This window comes from Macaca fascicularis, chromosome 4 (genome assembly GCF_037993035.2).
Source record: "Macaca fascicularis isolate 582-1 chromosome 4, T2T-MFA8v1.1".
Classification (NCBI taxonomy): domain Eukaryota; kingdom Metazoa; phylum Chordata; class Mammalia; order Primates; family Cercopithecidae; genus Macaca; species Macaca fascicularis.
In genome coordinates this window covers 146,834,007-146,844,382 of record NC_088378.1, presented here as the reverse complement: position 1 = coordinate 146,844,382, position 10,376 = coordinate 146,834,007, and the positions used below count along the sequence as shown (strand labels likewise).

Below are 10,376 nucleotides of genomic sequence, written 5' to 3'. Positions count from 1 at the left end.
AACATCCCTTCAGGATTTAAAAACCAAGGGGGACACTGGATCACCTAGAGTTTCACAAGCAGGTACCTTTTGCTGTAGGAGAGAGAGAATTAAAGTTCTGAAGACCTATTGCTTTTCACCAGGAAGTTTTACTGGGCATCTCCTGAGCCTAGGCAATAGCTGTAGGGTGACTTCTGGAGCCATCGCCGTTTCCCCGCCCCACCAAAGAAGCGGAGACTTAAAGGGGACGTGCAGTCAGAGCTGGGGAAATGGGCCCGCGAGCCAGGCCGGCGCTTCTCCTCCTGATGCTTTTGCAGACCGCGGTCCTGCAGGGGCGCTTGCTGCGTGAGTCCGAGGGCTGCGGGCCAACGAGGGGCGCGGCGGGGGTGGAAAAATCGAAACTAGCTTTTCTTTGAGCTTGGGAGTTTGCTAACTTTGGAGGACCTGCTCAACCCTATCCGCAGTCCCCTCTCCCTACATTCTGCGTCCAGACCCCGGGAGGGAATGCCTGCCACTGAGCTGCATATGGGGGTCCCTCGCCCCAGGACCTGCCCCCTCCCCCGGCTGTCCCGGCTCTTCGGAGTGACTTTTGGAACCGCCCACTCCCTTCCCCCAACCAGAATGCTTTTAAATAAATCTCGTAGTTCCTCACTGGAGCTGAGTTAAGCCTGGGGCTCCTTGGACCGGGATCTCGGGTTTATTTCCAATGTCAGCTGTGCGGTTTTTTCCCCAGTCATCTCCAAACAGGAAGTTCTTCCCTGCTTGCTTGCCGAGAAGGCTGAGCGAACCCACAGCAGGATCCGCACTGGGTTTCCACCTCGGAACGAATGCGCTGGGTGGTGGGGGCGCGGAAGAGTGGGGTTGGGGATCTGAATTCTTCACCATTCCACCCACTTTTGGTGAGACCTGGGGTGGAGGTCTCTGGGGTGGGAGGCTTCTGAGAGAGGCCTACCTCGGGCCTTTCCCCGCTCTTGGCAATTGTTCTGTTGCCTGGAAAATTGAGTATATGTTAGTTTTCAACGTTTGAGCTGAACAGTTCTCTTTTCAGGCACGCTTTATTGATTAGCAGTGTGCTGTGTAATTAAGAGTCCTCTAAAGAACGTCAAAGTACTGATAATGAACATGTAAGCAATGCACTCAGCTGTAAGTTACATTCATATCTGATCTTACTTGATTTTCACTATGCATAGGGAGGTAGGAGCTAATAATATGTTTATTTACTAGAAGTTAACTGGAATTCAGATTAAATAACTCTTTTCAGGTTACAAAGTATATAAGTAATCAAGTTTTCTGATATTATTTCAAGTACTATAGCTACTTCTAATCTTAGTTGACAGTGATTTTGCCCTGTAGTCTAGCACAGTGTTCTGTGGGTCACACACCGGCCTCAGCACAGCACTTTGAGTTTTGGTACTTTGTGTATCTACATTTTACACATGACAAGAATGAGGCATGCACGGCCTGCTTCCTGGCACGTTTATTCAATGGTACACTGGGCTTTGGTGGCAGAGCTCATTTCTCCACTTCATAGTTATGATTCTTAAACATCACACTGCATTAGAGGCTGCATAATAAAATTTCAGGTTGAGCGGAAATATTCATTGTTTACAAGTGTAAATGAGTCCCAACCATGTGTTGCACTGTTCAAGGCCCAAGGGAGAGAGCAGGGAAACAAGTCTTCACCCTTTGATATTTTGCATTCTAGTGGGAGAGATGACAATAAGCGAATGAGCAGAAACATATGCAACATCAGGAAACGATGGGTGTTGTGAGAAGCAGAGAAGTCAGGACAAGTCACTCTGGGGCTGACACTTGAGCAGAGACATGAAGGAAATAAGAATGAGATTGACTGGGAGCAGTATTTCCCAGGCAAACTGAGTGGGCCTGGCAAGTTGGATTAAAAAGCAGGTTTTCTCAGCACTACTCGTGTGTGTGTGTGTGTTGGGGGTGGGAAGGGGGACTACCATCTGCATGTAGCATGTCCAGCAGTATCCTGTTGTCTCTACTCACTTGGTGCTAGGAGCACTCATCCTCCCTACTCACTAGGTGCTAGGAGCACTCCTCCAGTCTTGACAACCAAAAATGTCTCTAAACTTTGCCACATGTCACCTAGGAGACAAACTCCTGGTTGAGAAGCTCGGGTTGAAAAAAAAACAAGTAGTGCTGGGGGTTAGAGGCCAAGAAGTAGGTAATGGGTTCAGAAGAGGAGCCACAAACAAGGTCGTGCAGGTGCCTGTAGGTTGTGGTGTGAATTCTAGCCAAGGAGTAACAGTGATCTGTCACAGGCTTTAAAAAGATTGCTCTGGCTACTATGTGGAAAGCAGAATGAAGGGAGCAACAGTAAAAGCAGGGAGCCCATCCAGGAAGCTGTTACACAGTCCACACAAGAGATGGTGGAGTGGGCTGGGTGGGAACATAAAAGGGAGTGAGAAACCGTTGTCTCCTGAATATATTCTGAAGGAAGTTGCTGAAGGATTCTATGTTGTGTGAGAGAAAGAGAAGAATTAGCTGGGTGTGGTAGCTCATGCCAAGGAGTAGGCCAAGGAGGGCAGATTCTTGAGCTCAGGAGTTCAAGACCAGCCTGGGCAACATGGCAAAACCCCTTCTCTACAAAAAATACAAAAATTAGCCGGGTGTGGTGGCATGCACCTGTGATCCTAGCTACTAGGGAGGCTGAGGTGTGGGGGATTGCTTGAGCCCAGGAAGTTGAGGCTGCAGTGAGCCATGATTGTGCCACTATACTTCAGCCTAGATGACAGAGCAAGATCCTGTCTCCCCCCATCCCCTGAAAAAAGAGAAGAGATAAAGTTGACTTTGTTCTTTATTTTAATTTTATTGGCCTGAGCAGAGGGGTAATTGGCAATGCCATTTCTGAGATGGTGAAGGCAGAGGAAAGAGCAGTTTGGGGTAAATCAAGGATCTGGATTTGGACATGCTAAGTTTGAGATTCCAGTCAGGCATCCAAGTGGTGAGGCCATATAGGCAGTTCAGTGTAAGAATTCAGGGCCAAGGCTGGGCTCGGTGGCTCACTACTGTAATCCCAGCACTTTGGGAGGCTGAGGCAGGCCGATCACTTGAGGTCAGGAGTTTGAGACAAGCTTGGCTAACATGGTGAAACCCCATGTCTACTAAAAATACAAAAATTAGCCTGGTGTGGTGGCACATGCCTATAGTCCTAGGTTTTCAGGAGGCTTAGGCAGGAGAATCCCTTGAATCCAGGAGGTGCAGGTTGCAGTGAGCTGAGATTGTGCCACTGCACTCCAGCCTGGGCGATAGAGTGAGACTCAGTCTCAAAAACAAACAAACAAACAAACAAAAAACCTGAATGAATTCCTCAGGATTTGGGTCTAATTTGCTCTGAGCACCAACTCCTGAGTTCAACTACCATAGCTAGAGACACCTTAACATTTTCTAGAATCCACCAGCTTTAGTGGAGTCTATCTAATCATGAGTATTGGAATAGGGTCTGGGGGCAGTGAGGGGATGGCAGCCATGTGTGGCAGAGAAAGGCACACAAGGAGAGAGCAGCCAGGACTGTCAAATGGAAGAAAGACGGGACTGCAACTCACCCTTCACAATATGAGGACCAGACACAACTGATGGTATGAGTTGATGCAGGTGTGTGGAGCCTCAACATCCCACTCCCCTCCTATTGCACATGGTGAAAGCCTGTTGCTCTGTCTCCAGGTTCACACTCTCTGCACTACCTCTTCATGGGTTCCTCAGAGCAGGACCTTGGTCTTTCCCTGTTTGAAGCTTTGGGCTATGTGGACGACCAGCTGTTCGTGTTCTATGATCATGAGAGTCGCCGTGTGGAGCCCCGAACTCCATGGGTTTCCGGTAGAACGTCAAGCCAGATGTGGCTGCAGCTGAGTCAGAGTCTGAAAGGGTGGGATCACATGTTCACTGTTGACTTCTGGACTATTATGGAAAATCACAACCACAGCAAGGGTATGTGGAGAGGGGGCCTTACCTTCTGGAGGTTGTCAGAGCTTTTCATCTTTTCATGCATCTTGAAGGAAACAGCTGGAAATCTGATGTCTTGTGGGAGCAGGGAAGAGGGAAGGAATTTACCTCCTGAGGTCATTTGGTCCTTGGGGATGGTGGAAATAGGGACCTACTCCTTTGGTTGCAGTAACAAGGCTGGGGATTTTTCCAGAGTCCCACACCCTGCAGGTCATCCTGGGCTGCAAAATGCAAGAGGACAACAGTACCGAGGGCTTCTGGAAGTACGGGTACGATGGGCAGGACCACCTTGAATTCTGCCCTGACACACTGGATTGGAGAGCAGCAGAACCCAGGGCCTGGCCCACCAAGCTGGAGTGGGAAAGGCACAAAATTCGGGCCAGGCAGAACAGGGCCTACCTCGAGAGGGACTGCCCTGTGCAGCTGCAGCAGTTGCTGGAGCTGGGGAGAGGTGTTTTCGACCGGCCAGGTATGGTGGAAACACACTTCTGCCCCCATACTCTAGTGGCAGAGTGGAGGAGGATGTAGGGCATGGAATCCCTGGTTAGAGTTTCAGAGGTGGCTGAGGGTGTGTGCCTCTCCAAATTCTGGGAAGGGACTTTCTCAATCCTAGAGTCTCTACCTTATAATTGAGATGTATGAGGCAGCCACAAGTCATGGGTTTAATTTCTTTTCTCCATTCATATGGCTCAAAGGGAAGTGTCTGCAGCCCTTGCTTTTTATTTAACCAATAATCCTTTGTATATGTATACCTGTTAAGAATTCAGAAATGTCAAGGCCAGGCGCGGTGACTCACCCTTGTAATCCCAGCAATTGGAAGCCAAGGCGGGTGGATCATGAGGTCAGGAGTTCGAGACCAGCCTGACCAACATGGTGAAACCCATCTCTAAAAAAATACAAAAATTAGCTGGGTGCAGTCATGCGTGCCTGTAGTCCCAGCCAATTGGGAGGCTGAGGAAGGAGAATCGCTTGAACCCGGGAAGCAGAGGTTGCACTGAGCTGAGATCATGCCACTGCACTCTAGCCTAGGCAACAGAGTGAGACTCCATCTTAAAAAAAAAAAAAAAGAAAAGAGAGAATTCAGAGATGTCAGCTATCATATGAATACCAGGACAAAATATCAAGTGAGGCCACTTATCAGAGTAGCAGAATGCTTTAGGTTAAAAGTTTCTTTCACAGAACATAGCAATAATCACTGAAGCTACCTATTTTACAAGGCCCCTTCTTATAACAATGCCTCCTAGGTTGACCCAGGTGAAACTAACCATCTGTATTCAATCGTTTTCAATGCACATAAAGAGAAATTTTATCTATCAGAACAAAGAACATAGGTAACTGATATGTATATTTACATGTTAGGAGAACAAGCTGATCTGACTGCGCTCCAAGTGACACTGTGTTATAGCCCAATCTTAGGACACAAAATGGTGTCTCTCCTGTAGTTTGTTTTTTTTCTGAAAAGGGTATTTCCTTCCTCCAACCTATAGAAGGAAGTGAAAGTTCCAATCTTCCTGGCACGGGTAAACAGATCCCCTCTCCTCATCCTTCCTCTTTCCTGTCAAGTGCCTCCTTTGGTGAAGGTGACACATCATGTGACCTCTTCAGTGACCACTCTACGGTGTCGGGCCCTGAACTACTACCCCCAGAACATCACCATGAAGTGGCTGAAGGATAGGCAGCCAATGGATGCCAAGGAGGTCGAACCTAAAGACGTATTGCCCAATGGGGATGGGACCTACCAGGGCTGGATAACCTTGACTGTACCCCCAGGGGAAGAACAGAGATATACTTGCCAGGTGGAGCACCCAGGCCTGGATCAGCCCCTCCTTGCTTTCTGGGGTATGTGACTGATGAGAGCCAGGAGCTGAGAAAATCTATTGGGGGTTGAGAGGAGTGCCTGAGGGGGTAATTATGGCAGTGAGACAAGGATCTGCTCTTTGTTAGGGGGTGGGCTGGGGGTGGCAATCAATGGCTTTAACTTGCTTTTTCTGTTTTAGAGCCCTCACCATCTAGAACTCTAGTCATTGGAGTCATCAGTGTAATTGCTGTTTTTGTCATCATCTTGTTCATTGGAATTTTGTTCATAATATTAAGGAAGAGGCAGACTTCAAGTGAGTAGGAACAAGGAGAAGTCTCTTAGTATCTCTGCCCCAGAGCACAGTGGGAAGAGGGGCAGAGGGGATCTGACATCCATGGGAAGCATTTTTCTTATTTATATTCTTTGGGGACACCAGTAGCTCCTTGGGAGACAGAAAATAATGGTTCTCCCTAGAATGAAAGTCTCTAATTCAACAAACATCTTCAGAGCACCTACTATTTTGCAAGAGCTGTTTAAGGTAGTGCAGGGGCTTTGAGATTGAGAAGTCACTGTGGCTATTCTCAGAACCCAAATCTGGTAGAGAATGAAAATTATAGCAAGTGAATGTAGTTAAAGAAGACCCCATGAGGTCCTAAAGCAGGCAGGAAGCAAATGCTTAGGATGTCAAAGGAAGGAATGACCACGTTCAGCTGGGGATCAAGAAAGCCTTCTGGATCTTGAAGGAGAAGCTTGATTCCATTAGGTGAGGTTGAAGATGATGGGAGGTCTACACAGACGGAACAACCATGCCAAGTGGAAGAGTATAAGGCATACTGGGAGGTTAGAACTAATTACTCTACCTTAACCCCGAGTTTGCATAGCTATCGCTCACCAATTATGCATTTCTACTCCCTGAACATCTGTGGTGTGGGGAGAAGAGAGGCAGAAAGAAGCCAGCTCATACAGAGTCCGAGGGTCTTTGGGGATATTGGGTTATGATCACTGGAGTGTCACTGAAGGATCCTAAGAAAGGAGGACCATGATCTCCCTTATATGGTGAATGTGTTGTTAAGAAGTCAGATGGGAGGTGAGGAGACCAGTTAGAAAGCCAATAAGCATTCCCAGATGAGAGATAATGGTTCTTGAAATCCAGTAGTGCCCAGGTCTAAATTGAGATGGGTGAATGAGGAAAATAAGGAACAGAGAAGAGGCAAGATGATGCCTAGGTTTGTGATGCCTCTTTCCTGGTTCTCTTGTGTCCACAGGAGGAGTCATGGGGCACTACGTCTTAGCTGAACGTGAGTGACACGCAGCCTGCAGACTCATCGTGGGAAGGACACAAAACTAGAGATTCAAAAAGGGAGTGCACTTATGGAGCTCTTCATGTTTCAGGACAGAGTTGAACCTAAACATAGAAATCGCCTGAAGAACTCCTTGCTTTTAGCTTTCTCTGTTCATTTCCTCAAAAATATTTCCCCATTTAGGTTTCTGATTCCTGCACGCCAGTGATCCCCAGCTGTGACCTCTCCCCTGGAACTGCCTCTCATGAACCTCAAGCTGCATCTGCTTCCTTCATTTCCTCCATCACCTCAGACACATACACCTATGTCATTTCATTTCCTATTTTTGGAAGAGGACTCCTTAAATTTGGGGGACTTACATGATTCATTTTAACATCTCAGAAAAGCTTTGAATCCTGGGACATGGCTAGTCATAACCTTACCAGAATTTTACATATGTATCTAGGCATTTTCTGGACCCGTTCTACTTTTCCTTTGAATCATCCCTCTGTGTTACCCAGTAACTCATCTGTCACCAAGCCATGGGGATTCTTTCATCTGATTGTTATGTGAGTTGTAGGCTGTACACTGCACGAATGGAAGAGGCACCTTTCCCAGAAAAAGCATCATGGCTGTCTGTGGGTATTATGATGGGTGTTTTTAGCAGGTAGGAGGCAAATATCTTGAAAGGGGTTGCGAAGAGGTGTCTTTTTCTAATTGGCATGAAGGTGTCATACAGGTTTGCAAAGTTTAATGGTGCCTTCATTTGGAATGCTACTCTAGTATTGCAGACCTGAAGTATAACAATAATTTTCTCCCTGATCTCTCCTTGTTCTGATAATGAAAATTATAAGGATGATGATAATGATGATAAAAGCACTTACTTTGTGTCCCACTCTTCTGAGCACCTACTTACATGCATTATTGCATGCAATTCTTACAATAATTCTATGAGATAGGCACTATTATCTCAATTTCTTTTTTAGATGAAGAAAGTGAAGTAGGCCAGGCACGGTGGCTCACGCCTGTAATCTCAGCACTTTGGGAGGCTGAGGCGGGTGGATCACGAGGTCAGGAGATCCAGACCATCCTGGCTAACACAATGAAACCCCGTCTCTACTAAAAATACAAAAAAATTAGCCGGGCCTGGTGGCAGGCACCTGTAGTTCCAGCTACTGGGGAGGCTGAGGCAGGAGAATGGCATGAACCCGGGAGGCAGAGCTTGCAGTGAGCGGAGATCTCGCCACTACACTCCAGCCTGAGTGATAGAGTGAGACTCTGTCTCAAAAACAAAAGGAAAGAAAAACGAAAATAGAGTATCACACAGCTTGCCAGTGATAGAAACAGGTTTCAAACTCAGTCAATCTGACCGTATGATACATCTCACACACCACTACATTCAGGTAGTTTAGATGCCTAGAGTAAATAGAGACGGAAGGAGATGGCTCTTCTATTGTCTCATTGTGTTTCTTCTGAGTGAGCTTGAATCACATAAAGGGAAACAGCAGAAAACAACCAGCTGATCCTCAGCTGTCATGTTTCCTTTAAAAGTCCCCAAGGGAAGGTCCTGGAATGTGACTCCCTTGCTCCTCTGTTACTCTCTTTGGCATTCATTTCTTTGGCCCCTACGCAAGGACTGTAATTGGTGGGGACAGCTAGTGGTCCTGCTGGGCTTCACACACACTGTCCTCCCTAGGCCAGTGCCTCTGGAGTCAGAACTCTGGTGGTATTTCCCTCGATGAACTGGAGTAAACTCTCTCATTTTGAGATGATAAATGGAAGCCACCAAGTGGATTAGAGGATGCCCAGGCCCTGTCATGGGGCCACTGGGGTTCCAGTGCACATTAGAAAAAAAAAAAAAAAACTAAGCAGGACACTCAGGAATTGCTAGTTTCTGGGAAATCAGTTCACCATGTTCAAAAGAGTCTTTTTTTTTTTTTTTTTTGAGACTCTATTGTGCAGACTGGAGTGCAACAACGTGATCTCAGCTCACTGTAACCTCTGCCTCCCAGGTTTAAGAGATTCTCCTGCCTCAGCCTCACGAGTAGCTGGGATTACAGGCATGCACCACCATGCCCAGCTAAGTTTTGCATTTTTAGTAGAGACGAGGTTTCACCATGTTGGCCAGGCTGGTCTCGAACTCCTGATCTCGTGATCTGCCCGCCTCGGCCTCCGAAAGTGCTGGGATTACATGCATGAGTCACCCTGCCCGACCATCAAAAGAGTCTTAATATATATATCCAGATGACATGTGTTTACTTTATGTTGCTACGTGCATTTGGCTGCATAAATGTGGTACAAGCACTCTGTCTTGAAGGGCAGGTGCTTCAGGATACCAGGTACAGCTCAGAAGTTTCTTTTGTAGGCATTAAATTTTAGCAAAGATATCTCATCTCTTCTTTTAAAAAATTTTCTTTTTTGCTGGTTAGAAAAGTTATGTAGAAAAAAGGAAATGTCATTTATGCTCATTGTAGAAAAGCTAAAAAATGAATACAATTAAAGCTGTTATTTAATTAGCCAGTGATAAACTATTAAAAACTTGTCTATTACCTGTTAGTATTATTGATGCATTAAAAATGCATATACTTTAATAAATGTACATTGTATTGCATACTGCATGATTTTATTGATGTTCTTGTTCATCTTGTGTATATACTTAATCGCTTTGTCATTTTGAGATATTTATTTTGCTTCTAATTTCTTTACATTTTGTCTTATGGAATATTTTCATTCAACTGTGTTAGCCGAATTAATTGTTTTTCTTCACACTAGGGACATTGTCGTCTAAGTTGTAAGACATTGGTTATTTTACCAACAAACCATTCTGGAAGCATATGACAAATTCTTTCTCTCTTAATATGGTACCATACTGAAAGCAGACTGCTATAAGGCTTCACTTACTCTTCTACCTCATAAAGAATATGTTACAATTAATTAATTAGGTAAGCATTTGTTTTATATTGTTTTTATTTCACCTGGGCTGAGATTACAAGAAACACCCCAGTCTTCACAGTAACACATTTCGGTAACATATTTACTAAACATCAGCAACTGTGGCCTGTTAATTTTTTTAATAGAAATTTTAAGTCCTCATTTTCTTTCAGTGTTTTTTAAGCTTAATTTTTCTGGCTTTAATCATAAATTCTTAAGGTCAACTACATTTGAAAAATCAAAGACCTCATTTTAAATTCTTACTCACCTCTGGCAAAACCACTCACAGACCATGGGGGTAAAGAGAAGTGTGACACCTGGTGGCCACAAGTAAACATACCACGGTGGTCTGGCGACCAGAGGTGCAGAGCTGAGGGTTTTCCTGAGGGTAAAGGAATAAACAGTGGGTGGAGGGATGTGCA

General features: G+C 45.6%; 1 protein-coding gene across 5 annotated transcripts; it reads left to right on the top strand.

Annotated features, from left to right (window-relative positions):
- Positions 1 to 232: 232 nt before the first annotated feature.
- HFE (homeostatic iron regulator) lies at positions 233 to 9,954 on the top strand. 5 transcript variants are annotated; one of them, XR_012434151.1, is made up of 6 exons: positions 233 to 324; positions 3,667 to 3,930; positions 4,139 to 4,414; positions 5,433 to 5,784; positions 5,943 to 6,056; positions 7,009 to 9,954. XR_012434151.1 is itself a non-coding variant. In XM_005553864.5 (6 exons), the coding sequence occupies exons 1-6, from the start codon at positions 249 to 251 to the stop codon at positions 7,047 to 7,049; spliced, it is 1,047 nt and encodes a 348-aa protein (XP_005553921.3). In that variant the 5' UTR covers positions 233 to 248; the 3' UTR covers positions 7,050 to 9,954. The 5 variants fall into 5 exon arrangements, 4 of the variants coding, with proteins under 4 accessions (XP_005553921.3, XP_005553925.3, XP_005553928.2 ...); XM_005553864.5 differs by having other exon boundaries at positions 5,509 to 5,784; XM_005553868.5 differs by lacking the exon at positions 4,139 to 4,414 and having other exon boundaries at positions 5,509 to 5,784.
- The last annotated feature ends 422 nt before the right edge of the window (positions 9,955 to 10,376 follow it).